The sequence below is a fragment of the Amblyraja radiata genome, chromosome 10 (assembly GCF_010909765.2).
Source record: "Amblyraja radiata isolate CabotCenter1 chromosome 10, sAmbRad1.1.pri, whole genome shotgun sequence".
Classification (NCBI taxonomy): Eukaryota; Metazoa; Chordata; class Chondrichthyes; order Rajiformes; family Rajidae; genus Amblyraja; species Amblyraja radiata.
In genome coordinates, this window is record NC_045965.1 from 1,974,955 (window position 1) to 1,991,622 (window position 16,668).

Here is a 16,668-nt window from a genome sequence, read left to right on the forward strand (position 1 = left end):
AAATCTTCCTCAAAGCACCGTCACGTGTGCAGTTTTTCAAGGAAATGGCACCCAAGATTCCGCTACCCCCTCAGCCTGTTTTGACTAGGTGGGGTACATGGCTCTCTGCTGTACTCTACTACGCTGCAAATTTTGAAAAGATAAAATAAATCGTTAACTGTTTTGAAGAAAAATAATCTGCTGCAGTCAGGATCGCCAGTGAAATCATGCAGAAAAAGTCCCTCCACCGCGATCTTGTGTTTGTTGCTTCCAATTTTGCAAACTTCCCACAAGCTATTACTTCCCTTGAGAAACGTGGCGAAACATTAGTGAATAACTTGCAGGTTTTCAACAAAGTAACTGATGATATCCGTAAAATTCCTGGCGATGTAGGTAAAGACAAACAAGGAAAATGTGAGAGAATGATTTTAGCCAACAAAGGTCTTGAAGAAATAAAAAACATAGCTCAAGTTCTCAAAGGTAGTTGTAATGCAAAGATATCAACATGAATATAGAGTCGGTAGCTTGTTTCAGGTATGCACCAGTGACCTCAGCTGGGGTAGAAAGACGTTTTCACAACTGAAGCATATTCTGTCTGACAGACGGCATAGTTCAACACCAGATAATTTGAAAAAAATGCTAGTAATTATGTGCAACCAGGCAACCTTGGTCATTTAATGTAGAATACCTTTATATTATTATTTTTAACCATATTTTGGTGGTGGAAAGACATGCCTTTTTTGTCTAAATGCCTTTTCCGTGCCTTTTTTGTAATTTGATTATGCCTTTTTGCCTGTCTATTTCAGAGTTTTTTAGCGCCTAAACATCCTGGCTCATAAATAATTATTAATTACAGATGATGTACCAGAAGACTGCAAGGGTGGTGAATGTTGTGTCTCTATTTAAGGGTTGCAGGGAAAAACCTAGGAATTGTAGGCCAGTGAACCTTACATTTGTAGTCTGAAAGTTACCAGAGAATATTCTGATGGATAAGATATACACGCATTTAGATGGACAAGGGCTGATTGGGATAGATTAGGGATAGTCAGCATGGTTTTGTACGTGGGAGATAATTTCTAACAAATCCAATTGAGTTTTTTGAAGATGTGACTTAAAAGGTTGATGAGGGCAGAGCAGTAGATGTTGGGTATATGGATTTCAGCGAGGCATTTGACTATGGTCCACATGGTTCGCTGCTCTAGAAGGTTAGATTGCATGGGATCCAAGGAGAAATAGCCGAATGGATAGAAAACTGACTTCATGGAAGGAAGCAGAGGGTGATGGTGGAAGGTTGTTTATCAGACTGGAGGCCTGTGACTAGTGGTGTGCCTTGGGATTCGGTGCTGGGCCCATTGCGGTTTTATTTAGATAAATAATTTGGATGAGAAAGTACAAGAAACGTGCGTTTCTTATAGAAACGTATAAAATCTTATAGAAACGTATGAAATTATAAAAGGAATGGACAAGCTAGATGCAGGAAAAATTTCCCCAATGATGACGGAGTCCAGAACCAGGGGCCACAGCCTAAGACTAAAGGGGAGGCCATTTCAAACTGAGATGAGAAAAAAACGTTTTCACCCAAAGTTGTGAATTTGTGGAATTCTCTGCCACAGAGGGCAGTGGAGGCCAATTCACTGGATGAATTTAAAAGAGGGTTAGATAGAGCTCTAGGGACTAGCAGAATCAAAGGATATGGGGAGAAGGCAGGCACGGGTTACTGATTGTGGATGATCAGCCATGATCACAATGAATGGCGGTGCAGGCTCGAAGGGCCAAATGGACTCCTCCTGCACCTATTTTCTATGTTTCTAAGACATGATCAGTAAATTTAAAGATGACACCAAAATGGATACTATTGTAGATAGTGAAGATGGTTGTCGAAAATTGCAACTGGAGCTTCATCAGGTGGGCTGGGGGATGGCTGAGGTTTAATACAGAGAGGCGCGAGGTGTTGCATGTTGCAAGGCAAACCAGGACAGGACTTACGGAGTGAATGGCAGGGGTCTGGGGAGTGCGTAGAGCAGAGGAACCCAGGGTACAGGTACATAGTTCCTAGAACGAGGCGTCACAGGTCAAGAAGGCACACTGGTCGTCATCAGTCAGACTATTGGGTAAAGAAGTTGGGAGGTTATGTTATAATTGTACAAGACATTGGTGAGGCCACATTTGGAGTATTGTGCTCAGTTTTCGTCACCATGTTATAACCATATAACAATTACAGCACGGAAACAGGCCATCTCGGCCCTACAAGTCCGTGCCGAACATCTTTTTTCCCTTAGTCCCACCTGCCTGCACTCATACCATAACCCTCCATTCCCTTCTCATCCATATGCCTATCCAATTTATTTTTAAATTATACCAACGAACCTGCCGCCACCACTTCCACTGGAAGCTCATTCCACACCGCTACCACTCTCTGAGTAAAAAAGTTCCCCCTCATGTTACCCCTAAACTTCTGTCCCTTAATTCTGAAGTCATGTCCTCTTGTTTGAATCTTCCCTATTCTCAAAGGGAAAAGCTTGATCACATCAACTCAGTCTATCCCTCTCATCATTTTAAAGACCTCTATCAAGTCCCCCCTTAACCTTCTGCGCTCCAGAGAATAAAGACCTAACTTATTCAACCTATCTCTGTAACTCAGTTGTTGAAATCATCTGGCAAGAAGGCTCACCAGCGTCTCTTCTTCCTGAGGAGACTGAAGAAGGTCCATCTGTCTCCTCAGATCCTGGTGAACTTCTACCGCTGCACCATCGAGAGCATCCTTACCAACTGCATCACAGTATGGTATGGCAACTGCTCTGTCTCCGACCGGAAGGCATTGCAGAGGGTGGTGAAAATTGCCCAACGCATCACCGGTTCCTCGCTCCCCTCCATTGAGTCTGTCCAAAGCAAGCGTTGTCTGCGGAGGGCGCTCAGCATCGCCAAGGACTGCTCTCACCCCAACCATGGACTGTTTACCCTCCTACCATCCGGGAGGCGCTACAGGTCTCTCCGTTGCCGAACCAGCAGGTCCAGGAACAGCTTCTTCCCGGCGGCTGTCACTCTACTCAACAACGTACCTCGGTGACTGCCAATCACCCCCCCACCCCCCGGTCACTTATTATCACTTATTATTATTTATTCAAATCATTTGCTATGTCGCTCTTCCAGGGAGATGCTAAATGCATTTCGTTGTCTCTGTACTGTACACTGACAATGACAATTAAAATTGAATCTGAATCTGAATCTGAATCTGAATCTGAAACCCAGGCAACATTCTAGTAAATCTCCTCTGTACTCTCTCTATTTTGTTGACATCCTTCCTATAATTGGGCGACCAAAATTGTACACCATACTCCAGATTTGGTCTCACCAATGCCTTGTACAATTTTAACATTACATCCCAGCTTCTATACTCAATGCTCTGATTTATAAAGGCTAGCATACCAAAAGCTTTCTTTACCACCCTATCTATATGAGATTCCACCTTCAAGGAACTATGCACGGTTATTCCCAGATCCCTCTGTTCAACTGTATTCTTCAATTCCCTACCATTTATCATGTACGTCCTATTTTGATTTGTCCTGCCAAGGTGTAACACCTCACATTTATCAGCATTAAACTCCATCTGCCATCTTTCAGCCCATTTTTCCAAATGGCCTAAATCACTCTGTAGCCTTTGGAAATCCTCTTCATTATCCACAACACCCCCTATCTTGGTATCATCTGCATACTTACTAATCCAATTTACCACCCCTTCATCCAGATCATTGATGTACATGACAAACAACAAAGGACCCAACACAGATCCCTGAGGCACCCCACTAGTCACCTGCCTCCAACCCGACAAACAGCCATCCACCATTACCCTCTGGCTTCTCCCATTCAGCCACTGCTGAATCCATCTTGCTATTCCTGCATTTATACCCAACAGTTTAACCTTCTTAACCAACCTTCCAAGAGGAACCTTGTCAAAGGCCTTACTAAAGTCCATATAGACAACATCCACTGCTTTACCCTCGTCAATTTCCCTAGTAACCTCTTCAAAAAATTCAAGAAGATTAGTCAAACATGACCTTCCAGGCACAAATCCGTTGACTGTTCCTAATCAGACCCTGTTTATCCAGATGCTTATATATATTATCTCTAAGTATCTTTTCCATTAATTTGCCCACCGCTGAAGTCAAACTAACAGGTCTATAATTGCTAGGTTTACTCTTAGAACCCTTTTTAAACAATGGAACAACATGCGCAGTACGCCAATCCTCGGGGACTATTCCCGTTTCTAATGACATTTGAAATATTTCTGTCATAGCCCCGGCTATTTCTACACTAACTTCCCTCAATGTCCTAGGGAATATCCTGTCAGGACCTGGAGACTTATCCACTTTTATATTTTTCAAAAGTGTCAGTACTTCTTTTACTTTGAAACTTATAGTATCCATAACTACTCTACTCGTTTCCCTTACCTCACATAATTCAATATCCTTCTCCTTGGTGAATACCGAAGAAAATAAATTGTTCAATATCTCCCCCATCTCTTTTGGCTCTGCAGATAGCTGCCCACTCTGTTTCTCCAATGGACCAATTTTATCCCTCGTTATCCTTTTGCTATTAATATAGCTGTAGAAACCCTTTGGATTTACTTTCACCTTACTTGCCAAAGCAACCTCATATCTTCTTTTAGCTTTTCTAATTTCTTTCTTAAGATTCTTTTTACATTCCTTATACTCCACAAGCACCTCATTTACTTCATGCTGCCTATAATTATTGTAGATCCCGCATCTCATCAAAGTTAGCCTTTATCCAATCAAAAATCTCAACCCTAGGTCCAGTTCTGACCTTCTCCATAATTATATTGAAACTAATGGTATTGTGATCACTGGACCCGAAGTGCTCCCCAACGCATACCTCCGCCACCTGTCCCGTCTCATTTCCTAACAGGAGGTCCAGCACTGCCCCTCCTCTAGTAGGTACCTCTATGTATTGCTGCAAAAAAAACTATCCTGCACACATTTTACAAACTACAAACCATCCAGCCCATTTACAGAATGTGTTTCCCAGTCTATGTGTGGAAAGTTGAAATCTCCCACAATCACTACCTTGAGCTTACTACTAATATCTGCTATCTCCTTACATATTTGCTCTTCCAATTCTCGTTCCCCATTTGGCGGTCTATAATAAGTGTTGCTACACCTTTCCCACTTCTCAGTTCCACCCAAATAGCCTCCCTAGATGAGCCCTCCAATCTATCCTGCCAAAGCACTGCTGTAATATCTTCCCTGACTAGCAATGCAACACCTCCACCTCTTGCCCCTCCAATTCTATCACACCTGAAGCAACGAAATCCTGGAATATTTAGTTTCCAATCACAGCCCTCCTGCAACCATGTTTCACTGATCGCCACAACATCATACTTCCAGGTGTCTATCCAGACTCTAAGCTCATCCACCTTTCTTACAATGCTCCTAGCATTAAAATATGCACATTTAAGAAACCCCCCGTCACTTCTTCTCTGTTTATTTCTTTTTTTTTCCTTCTCCTCTTGTGTCCGAGTGCTTCCCTTTTCTGCTTCCTGCCTCCCATTCTGTCTACTAGCTTTCTTTATTTGAGTCCCTCGCCCCAACCATTCTAGTTTAAAGTCTCCCCAGTGACCTTTGCAAATTTCCCCGCCAGGATATTGGTCCCCCTCGGGTTCAAGTGCAACCCATCCTTTCTGTACAGGTCCCACCTTCCCCAAAAGAAGTCCCAATGATCCAGAAACTTGAATCCCTGCCCTCTGCACCAGTCTTTCAGCCACGCATTTATCCTCCACCTCGCTCCATTCCTACTCTCACTGTCGCGTGGCACAGGCAGTAATCCTGAGATTGTTACCTTTTTGGTCCTTTTCCTTAACTCTCCTCCCAACTCCCTAAATCCTCCCTTCAGGACCTCTTCACTTTTTTTACCTATGTCATTTGTACCAATATGTACCACGACCTTAGGCTCCTCTCCCTCTGATTTCAGGATATCTTGGATGCGTTGAGACACGTCCGAGACCTTGGCACCAGGGAGGCAGACCACCATCCTGGTCTCCCGACTGCGTCCACAGAAACGCCTATCCGACCCTCCAACAATAGAGTCCCCAATTACAATTGCCCTCTTCTTTTTGTCCCTACCTTTCGGAGCAACAGGACCGGTCTCTGTGCTGGAGGCCCGTCCGCTGTCGCTACCCCCGGGCAGGCTGTCACCCCCATCCGTACTCAAACAGGAATACTTATTTGCAAGGTGTACCGACATTGGAGTACTCACTCGTTCCTGCCTCTGCCCCTTGCCCTTCCTTAGCGTGACCCACATGTCTCTCTCCCGTAGTTTTGGAGTGACCACCTCCCTATAACTCCCCTCTATGACCTCGTCACTCTCCCTGACCAGACAGAGGTAATTGAGCTGCTGCTCCAGGAACCTAATACGGTCCCTTAGGAGCCCCATCTCTCTGCACCTGGTGCAGATGTGGACGTCTGGAGGGCCATCCGACACCATGACCTCCCACATCTGACATCCAGAACAGTACACTGCTCTGACTGTCATTCTCTCGCCTTACCCTGGATCCGATACCAGTATAATCCAATAGAAACTGCTGGGAGAAATCAGCAGGTATCTGACACAAACAGCTGCTCCCTCTTGCCCTTTAAACTGCACCTTTATTATATAAACAAAAAGCACTGTACCTTTAGCCCACTGTACCCTTAGCTCACTGTACCTTTACTAATGCACTGTACCTTTAGCCCACTGTACCTTTAGCCCACTGTACCCTTGGCTCACTGTACCTTTACTAAAGCACTGTACCTTTAACCAGAAAGCAGAAATGCTAACCTGAGGTTGCACCCAATCAGCTGCTTCCTCTAGTCTGCTTCCGCCAATCAGCGGCTTCCACCAGAACCCTCCCTATGGAGTGTGGAACGTTACGGGTTTTGGTAAAAGCCCTGACCCTCCTCCACACGCTCCAACGGTTCCCGGGCCTCTGTGAAAACAAGCCCCGCGCCCGATTTAAGTACTCACCGCCCTGATCCTCCACTCCTATAGGAAAGATGTGTAGCTGGAAAGGGTGCAGAGAAGATTTACAAAGATGTTGCCAGGGCTCAAGGGGCTGAGCTATAGGGAGAGGTTGAGCAGGGTAGGACTTTATTCCTTGGAGTGGAGGATGAGGGTGATCTTATAGATGTGTATAACATCATGAAAGGATTAGATAGGGCAAATGCACAAGAGTCTTACCCCAAGTAGGGAATTAAGGCTAGAGGACAAAGGCTTAAGTCGAAAGATTCAATAGGAACCTGAGGGGCTACGTTTTTACACAAAGAGTGGTGGGTGTATGAAACGAGCTGACAGGAGTAATTGAGGCAGGTTTTATCACATACAAACAGGTATGTTGATAGGATAGGTGTAGAAGGATGTGGGCCAAATACAGGCAGGTGGAACTAGTGTAAAGGGACATATTGGTTGGTGTGGGTAAGTTGGGCTGAAGGGCCTGTCTCCACGCCCAAGACTGGTATGTATGAGAATAAACTAATCTGCATTTGTATCTGAAATCAGAATGCTGGACTACCATGGTCTCCATGGCCGAATGGCCTCCTGTACTGTAATACGCTGTGTTCAGTTTGCTGAGAATTTACTGAAAACATAATCTGATCGGAGCAGTACAGGCCATCCCGAGTTATAGACACCAATATTTATGTGTGTACTTCTGTAATATTCTAACATTTAAAAGTCCAACATAAGTACACAGATATCATAATACAAATGGCACAACTAGTTTCTCTCTCAATACTTTGAGTGAATGGTCTTTATCAGTCTTATGTGTTTTTAGAACATAGAACAGTACAATGCAGGAAGAAGCCGTTTGCCCCACAATGACTGTGTCAAACACGATGCCAAGACCAAGATCTGCTTGCACTTGATGTCACTGTATGCCATGTTGTCACTTGTGGGTGGAGCACCAAGGCAAATTCCTAGTATGTGAATACTTGGCCAATAAACATATTCATTCGTTCATCCACATGCCTCCATTCCCAACACATCCATGTGCCTAACCATACGTCTCCTAAATGCCTCTGTTGTATCTGACTCAACCACCACCCTGGCAGCACGTTCCAGGATGTCATTCATTACAATACTCTCCATCGAGTGATCTTTGTGTACATCCTGACTTATGGACAAGCTAGACCTAATAACAAAAAAAAGAAACCGTTTGTTTCCCAGGGACGACCGATACTCAATATTTTGGGAAAATTTACCTGTGCTCCCACATTTTCTATGAAGGCTTCCTCATTTTCAGGCTTCTCTTCCTCAAGAGTTTTTTTCCCAATGGGCTCAGTGTCTGTGTGACTCCTGTCTGATGGATGCCGTGGAACTACATGAAGGGGGCTTTCAGCTGCCCGGGAATCTTCAAGAGCTCGTATAGGCGCCGGCATATTCTTCTCCTCCGTTCTTTTCTCACCGCGCAATCTATTATCGGAGTTGTTATGAGGGAAACCAGCTTTGTTCTTACATTCCATAGATGCTGCTGCACCCGCTGAGTTTCCCCAGCAATTTTGTGTACCAGCTTTGTTCTTACTTTGCTGTTCACCATCTTCACTCTGTCCAACCTCCGGTCCAGCCCGAGGGGGGATCTTATCTTCTGTGACATTTCTGGCAGCATATTGCAGATTTTCTCCAAATGGCAGTGGTTCAGTGGACAAAAAGATGTCACAATTTGCCTTCGGATCTTCAGATGTGTGCGCAGAAGTCCCGCCTGGTACTCTTCGCCTGCGTACATGGTTATCACCTCGCCCATTATCGCAAACCCCAGCTCCTTCCCAATTCATTATCTCTTCAACACCCTGGTGATTCATGTTATTTTGTCCTGGAACTGCAAACTCGTCATGGTTGCTCTCTCTTCTGATGTTGGGGAGACATCGAGCATCTCCCCCAGCCTGATAATCCACATACACTGCCCTTTGGTAGACGGTGCCATTATGCATGATGCACGGCGCACTATGCTGTGCAATTGCAGGTCTGGAACTATCATCAGGATAGAATCTAGGTAAACCATACCGGACAACTGACTGACCACAAGAATACCAGAATGCCTGCAAAACAAAAAAGAGGGGTACATATAGTAACATCTGAAATTTACCGAGCATTAAATTCATGTTCATAAGTGATAGGAGCAGAATTAGGCCATTCGGCCCATCGTCTACTCCACCATTCAATCATGGCTGATCTATCTCTCCCTCCTGACCCCATTCTCCCCATAACCCCTGACACCCGTACTAATCCAGAACCTTAAAAATATCCATTGACTTCTGTGGCAATGAATTCCACCCTCTGACTAAAGGAAATCCTCCTCACCTCCTTCCCAAAGGAATGTTCTTTAATTCTGAAGCTATGACCTCTGGTCCTGGACTCCTCCACTAGTGGAAACATCCTCTCCACATCCACTCTATTCAGGCCCATTATACAAATTCTTACCAAAATCCAAAAGAGACATTTCAGGACCACTGTCACTTAAAAATAACTTGCAAAGTCAGTAACCTCAATATGTCAACCTTCTACCCTGTGGAAACAATCTTGATAGGTTTCCTTAGCAGAAATGAGGACCTGGGGCAGCAGAAAACTGAATCCCTATATTCCATACATTAGCCGGTTCATATTAATAAATGGATATTTATTATAGAAAATTGTATTTCAATAAATACGAAAGGGAAATCAACTTGACTAATCTTCTGGAATTTTTTGAGGAAGTGACAAGTAAAATGGATGAAGGGGTGCCAGTGGATATAGTGTATCAAGACTTTCAGAAGGCCTTTGATAAGGTCCCGCACGGGAGACTGGTGACTAAAATTACAGCAAATGGTATTGGGGGTAGGGTGTTGACATGGATAGAAAATTGGTTGGCAGACAGGAAGCAAAGAGTAGGAGTGAATGGGTCCTTTTCAGAATGGCAGGCATTGGCGAGTGGAGTGCCGCAAGGCTCGGTGTTGGGGCCGCAACTGTTTACCATATATATTAATGATTTGGAAGAGGGAATTAGGAGTAACACTAGCAAGTTTGCGGATGACACAAATCTGGGTGGCAGTGTGAACTGTGAAGAGGATGTTAGGAGGTTGCAGGGTGACCTGGACAGGTTGAGTGAGTGGCAGATGCAGTATAATATAGATAAATGTGAGGTTATCCACTTTGGCGGCAAAAACAAGGGGGCAGATTATTACCTCAATGGGGTTAGGTTAGGTAAGGTGCAGCGAGACCTGGGTGTCCTTGTACACCAGTCACTGAAAGTTGGCGTGTATGTACAGCATGCAGTGAAGAAAGCTAATGGAATGTTGGCCTTCATAACAAGAGGATTTCAGTATAGGTGTCAAGTCTTCTATTGTTTTTGCAGTTTCCCCGCTTGAAAGGGATTTGATTTATCTACCCCGAAATGATGAACTGGATTCACTCAGACCAAACACTTCTTTTCCACCTTTTATTTTCTCCTTCTTTTATTTTGGCAGATTAGTCTTTAGCAGTTTTTTTAGCAGTTTTAGTCTTTATCAGTTTTGGTCTTTATCAGTTTTGGTCTTTATCAGGTGAAAAACCGGCTGGCAATCGGGTCTGTAGAAAATCAGTCCTGCTTGCCTTTTCTGGCTCTCGCGGCAGTCTTTTCGGACAGTCCTTTTGATTTACTGTTCAAGTTCTCTGCTCGCAAGTCTCTTCTCTCTTCTTCCCTGGCTTCTGGTGCTGTGTGCCCTTTTGACCCCCAGGCAGAACTCGGCAGGCTGGGGTTCCGCCCACTTTAATCACTGTCTCGTGATTTCAATTGTAGCATTTCTCTGCACCTGTTCTTTCATTTCAGTTTGACTTGACACCTCCCACTCGATCTTCCAATGGAACCACTTGGGAGATCGACGCTTTAAAGTCAAACTTTGAAGTCTAGGTTTGAACTTGGTCTTTATAGGCTACCAGTCGATCTGTTGTGGTGCTTGGGAAAGTTGTGCCCCATTGCGCAGCATAAAAAATGTATTTTAGAGCATTTTCTTGTTTTCTTATTGTAATGACTCCTGTCAAAGAGATGGCCTCCCACTTTGGATTGTCTAGGGCTTTGTTCTTGCCAAGAAACCTCTTCGCTGCTCTCCAAATCCATGCGACTGTCTTGATCAGTCGTGTTAGAATGCTGAACCGCTTGACATCAACAAGGTTCTGAATAGCTGACCCTGCAGGTGGTCTCTTTGGGTTTGTTGGTTCCGGTTCTTGGTTCTCTACTTTGGCTCTTGATAGTGCTGCAACAAAAGCTTTCTTCTGTAACTTGTTGATGTTCTCTCTGGCAGTGGCAGCCAGTTCTTTAGCTGATTTTATTGGCCACTCACTCACAGGCAATACCAGGAACTTCGGTCCATTTTGCCACTCCGAATACTGATCAAGGTCTTGAGGGCTGGCACCTCTGGTGATTACATCAGCGATGTTTTGTGGGCCAGGAATCCACCGCCAGTCCTGAATGTTGGTGCTTGTTTGAATCTCTCCAATCCGATTGGCGAAGAATGTCTGAAATCCGTAGCTTTCTCGCTGTATTGCACCAAGGATTGTTTGGCTATCCACAAGATGATACCACTTCTCCACTTGAATTTGACTGTGTAGCTCAAAATACTTCTTTAAGCGTGAGGCGAACACTGCTCCGCACATCTCTGCTTTAACAGCGTCTCCTCTGTGGTCCAAGGGAGTTAACTTGGCCTTGGATTCCACAAGTCTGACAATTGGGCCATGGTCTGAATCCCATCTCAGGTACATCACTGCCCCGTAGGTGTGCTCACTTCCGTCAGAAAAGGTGATTCCCAAGGGTTCAGTTGCGGAGCAAGAGGGAGTCAGTGCCCTGACGAACTTGACTTTTCCAAGTTGTACGTACTCTTCAAAGAGCTTAATTGCATCCTCCCTGAGTCCATCTGAGAGTGCCATGTCCCATGTGTCTCTGACCGAACAGCTTCCCTCTTTTGCTTCTTGGAAAGCTCTGCGTACCAGAATCGCTCCCTTTTGCTTAACAGGAGCCACTATGCCGATGGGGTCATATAGCCCTGCTACCTGGCTGAGAAGCTCTCTTCTTGTTAGGGGATTTGGCGTCTGAGTTTTGATTTGCTCTTGTAGAAGGCTTTGACCAAGCCGCATCTTTTTCTTTCTCTTGGAGAAATTGATTCCCACCATAACGTGGAGCATGTCCTCTTCAACAATGTAGCCCAGACCAAGTGCCTTGCTATCATCATCATGCATTTGGTTTGGTAGGATCATGCTTTTTGTTTTGCTTTTCTTTAAAGCATCACTGTCCTCCTTCCTCCCACTTTGGCCAGACAGAACCCAAGGCTTGAGCTCAAACCCACCAGCTTTCAGGATTCGTTCCACATTTACTGTGATGATTCTCAACTGGTCGAGGCTGTTGTGAGATGTGAGGATGTCGTCAACATAGCTGTCTTTCTGGAGTACTTGCTGCTCATCCTTGAGGTGGGTAAAAGAAGGAAGATTAGCAGTCTCACGCATTGCCAACTGTGCAATGCACCCCGCAGGTTTGTCTCCGATGTTCACTCTTGTGATAGCATACTCTCCCAGCTCCTCGTCCTCGGAATCTCGCCAGAGGAATCTGTGTAAGTGTACTTCACGGTCCTCCAACCAGACTGAGTTATACATCTTCTTTATGTCTCCCAGAGCAGCATAGATTCCGCCTCTGAATCTGAGGAGGACGGCGCGAATTTGGTTGAGGACGTCTGGACCTTTCATCAGCAAATCATTTAAGCTGACACCATTGCACTTTTGGCTGCTGTTCCACACTAGTCTCACTGGGGTTGTGACAGAGTGGGGGTTTGGAGCAATAAGGTGACTCACATACCACACTGGTCCCTTCCAGTTTGCAATCATGTCTTCGGACAATTTGATTGCAGCCTTTCGGTCCACCATGTCGTGCACCTGAGCTGTGTAGGCACTTTTCCATTCAGGTTCTCTGGATAGCTGCCTCTCCGTCCTGAGAAATGTGGCTTCCACTGTCCTTTTATTATTTGGTAGAGAAGCTGGGTCTTCCAACCAAGGATAGCTAGCATGCCAATGTGGGTCTTTACTGTGACGGTCTCCTGTTACGTAGGTGAGGCCTTCCCTTACCACTTCGAGCTCTCTCTCTTCAGCAAGAGTCATTTCTTTTCCGCCTGGCTGGCAGTTTCCACAGCGGCAACCCCCGCACTTTGGCTCACATGCTGCTCCAATGCTATCCCACTTCCACCAATCCAAGAAGTCCCGATTAGCGGTTGATGTACGTGACTTCTGGACTTTGACGGCGACCTGTCCGTTTGGTGAAAGTTCCTCAGGGGCAGTGAGCTCCTCATACTTTAAAGCAGCTGCTCTCATTTATCTTGCGAAGTGTGTTTTGGACATGTGGGCTGACATGGTAAGCTTCTCAAACAGCTCAGGATGACAACCTCCAACAGTCTTTCCCAGTGGTCCATCCCACAGAATGAGATCTCCAACAGTTCTAATCCTCTGAGGTGCTAGCTGACCTTCTCTATGGCTTATGAGCAAATGTATCTCTTTTGGTCTCACAAGTTCCTCAAGTGGGACGTCTGGAAAGAACTTTTGCAGCTGCTGTGGTGTCACATGTTTGTGAACATCTGCAATGCTGTCCAATCCATAACAAACTAACTGGTGCGACTTGAGTGTGCCCTTGGGAGTCTTCACTCGGATCTTTAGAAGGTAGCGCCTCGTCTCGACGTGGACCTTCATCCCCCCAACTCCATGGACGATAAGCGTGATGTCTTCACTCCTAAGGTTCAGTCTACTCGCAGCCTTGTGAGTTATGTAGTTGGTATCTGAAGCCAAGTCAATTAATGTCCCAACCTTTTGTCCAGCATTTGCTACGACCTCCAGAAGCATCAAAATCACTGGATGCTCTTGCAGTCCACCTTCCTTTAGGAGGCTTGGCTGATGCTTTGCAGTGTTGAAGGCTCTTGATGCAGTGTTGGAGAACACATCTCGGCATTGTTATGCCAACTCTGGTGGAAGTTTGCTGAAAAACTCCTCTTGGTGCACTGTATATTTCTTCTTGCCTTTATCTTCCTCTGGACCAAATTTACTCCTTCTCTGATCAACACTGCTTTTCCTCATCTCATAATTGGGGCACAGATAAAAATGATGCTCAGGAGTCTGTTCATCCTTGCAGATTTGATTTTTACACAGATATGCAGGTTTGCAGTATGAACCATCATCATGAACTTCAAGACACTTTTTGCATGCTCCCAACTTCTTTACTGCAGCTCTTTTCTCTGTCAGCTTTAGCCCTCGAAACTGCTTGCAGAAGTACAGCTTTCTTTTATGCTTTACGTCACCACAGACTACACAACTTGTGTGGTCATTTCCTGACTTGGTAGACTTGGTTCTGGCATATCTTGGTTCAGTCCGAGTTTCCTTTCTACTCGGCTCCTCGTCCCTCAGTTGCTCGAGCTGTTCGTATATGCTCTCCTGCTCTTTGAGAAATGACAAGAGACTGTCAAACCGTTTCTCTGGTGCCACAGCATTCCTCTTATCAGCTACATAAACCAGCCATTCCTTCTTAAGGGTTTCTGGAAGCTTGGTTTCAATTGATTTTGTCATCAGTGGATTTTTAATAGCGCCTGTGTCTCCGAGATCGCTCAAGTCATTAAGCGCCTTTTCCACAGCTTGAATTAATTCCACTATTTTACGTGGCTGATGTCCTCTGACAGGTGGGATTCCCTGAAGCTCCTCCACTATCTCAATAGCAATAGCTGTTTGATTTCCAAACCGGTTCTCTAGGACACGAAATATATCATCTGCAGTGTTATAACTTCTGAGGCGGAGGTCTCTTGTAATTTTGTCCTCCAGACTGTCCAGCAATTGAACCTTCTTCACCTCATTTGATCCAGTGGGTTCACCTTGCTTTTGCAGTGCTTCCCAATCCTTCCTCCATCTATAAAAGTCACGCTTGTTTCCAGTAAATTTAGGAAGGGCCGTGGGTCTCAGTCTGATGGCTGGTGAAGGATAATTGAAAGCATTCGCCGCTTGTGCTAATCCTTCAGCTTTCTCTTTATTCTTGCCTGTATGAAGTCAGCCTTCCTGGAAACCAGCTTGGGGACGAGAAGCTCGAGTGTTCTTAGGTGTTTCTGGAAGCTCTCTTGCTTATCCAGAGGGACCCAACGTTTCCACCGACTGTACGTCTCCTTTGCAGTCTTTTCCAGTTTCTGCAGGTGGTTAAGCATGAATTCATATGCTTCTTGGTTGCTATTTGATGGTGCGGTGGTAGCAGCAAGTTCACATGCACCATCTGCTGTCTGTAGTGAGGTGGATAATTCAACATTTCCAAAGTTTGCCCATAGAGTGTCCTGGATGAGCCCTTTGACCTCTTTTAGTTTCGACTCACACTCCTTTGCAGTCTTTGCCAGGTCGGCATTTTGCTGTTCAGTTAACACAGTTTCTTCATCTGCGTCCAGCTCCGCCTCCAGCTCTGCAATGAGTCCAGCCTCCACATCGTCATTGGCTTCCATGACTTTTTCGGCCTCCTGCATGAGTTTGTTGAAATTGTTCCTGAGCTCCTCTTCAGACATTTCTTCATGGTTCCTAATGATGCTGTTAACAAGACGAGAGAATGCCCGTTTTGCTGTTGTCCTCTCCACCTTGAGCTGCTCAGCTGACTTTCCAGCAACTTCATCAGCCATGTTTTATTTTGACTTAACTGTCTCTTTTCCAGGTTTCCAGATCTCCTGGCCCCGCCCGGTTTTTCACTGGAGTCTCCTGGTCACAGCGGTTTTTCACTGTCAAGTCTTCTAATGTTTTTGCAGTTTCCCCGCTTGAAAGGGATTTGATTTATCTACCCCGAAATGATGAACTGGATTCACTCAGACCAAACACTTCTTTTCCACCTTTTATTTTCTCCTTCTTTTATTTTGGCAGATTAGTCTTTAGCAGTTTTGTAGCAGTTTTAGTCTTTATCAGTTTTGGTCTTTATCAGTTTTGGTCTTTATCAGGTGAAAAACCGGCTGCCAATCGGGTCTGTAGAAAATCAGTCCTGCTTGCCTTTTCTGGCTCTCGCGGCAGTCTTTTCGGACAGTCCTTTTGATTTACTGTTCAAGTTCTCTGCTCGCAACTCTCTTCTCTCTTCTTCCCTGGCTTCTGGTGCTGTGTGCCCTTTTGACCCCCAGGCAGAACTCTGCAGGCTGGGGTTCCGCCCACTTTAATCACTGTCTCGTGATTTCAATTGTAGCATTTCTCTGCACCTGTTCTTTCATTTCAGTTTGACTTGACAATAGGAGTAAAGAGGTTCTTCTGCAGTTGTATAGGGCTCTGGTATTGTGTAGTTTTGGTCTCCTAATTTGAGGAAGAACATCCTTGTGATTGAGGCAGTGCCGCATAGGTTCACGAGATTGATCCCTGGGATGGCGGGACTGTCATATGAGGAAAGATTGAAAAGACTAGGCTTGTATTCATTGGAGTTTAGAAGGATGAGGGGGTGGATCTTATAGAAACATATAAAATTATAAAAGGACTGGACAAGCTAGATGCAGGAAAAATGTTCCCAATGTTGGGCGAGTCCAGAAGCAGGGGCCACAGTCTTAGAATAAAGTGGAGGCCATTTAAGACTGAGGTGAAAAAAAACTTTTTCACCCAGAGAGTTGTGAATTTATGGAATTCCCTGCCACAGAGGACAGTGGAGGCCAAATCATTGGATGGATTTAAGAG

General features: G+C 45.1%; 1 protein-coding gene across 3 annotated transcripts in view; it reads right to left on the bottom strand.

The window, feature by feature from the left end:
* Positions 1–16,668, bottom strand: part of clcc1 (chloride channel CLIC like 1) — a 54,574-nt gene that overhangs the window by 6,249 nt on the left and 31,657 nt on the right. The window contains exons 10-12 of one of the 3 annotated variants that reach the window (XM_033027877.1): positions 8,534–9,062; positions 8,229–8,467; positions 297–360 (exon numbers count right to left, since the gene is read on the bottom strand). In XM_033027877.1, coding sequence (XP_032883768.1) covers positions 328–360; positions 8,229–8,467; positions 8,534–9,062 — 801 coding nt within the window. In that variant the 3' untranslated portion in view covers positions 297–327. Of the gene's footprint in view, positions 1–296; positions 361–8,228; positions 8,474–8,533; positions 9,063–16,668 lie in introns of those variants that run through there. The other 2 variants (XM_033027876.1, XM_033027879.1) reach the window with 2 other exon arrangements.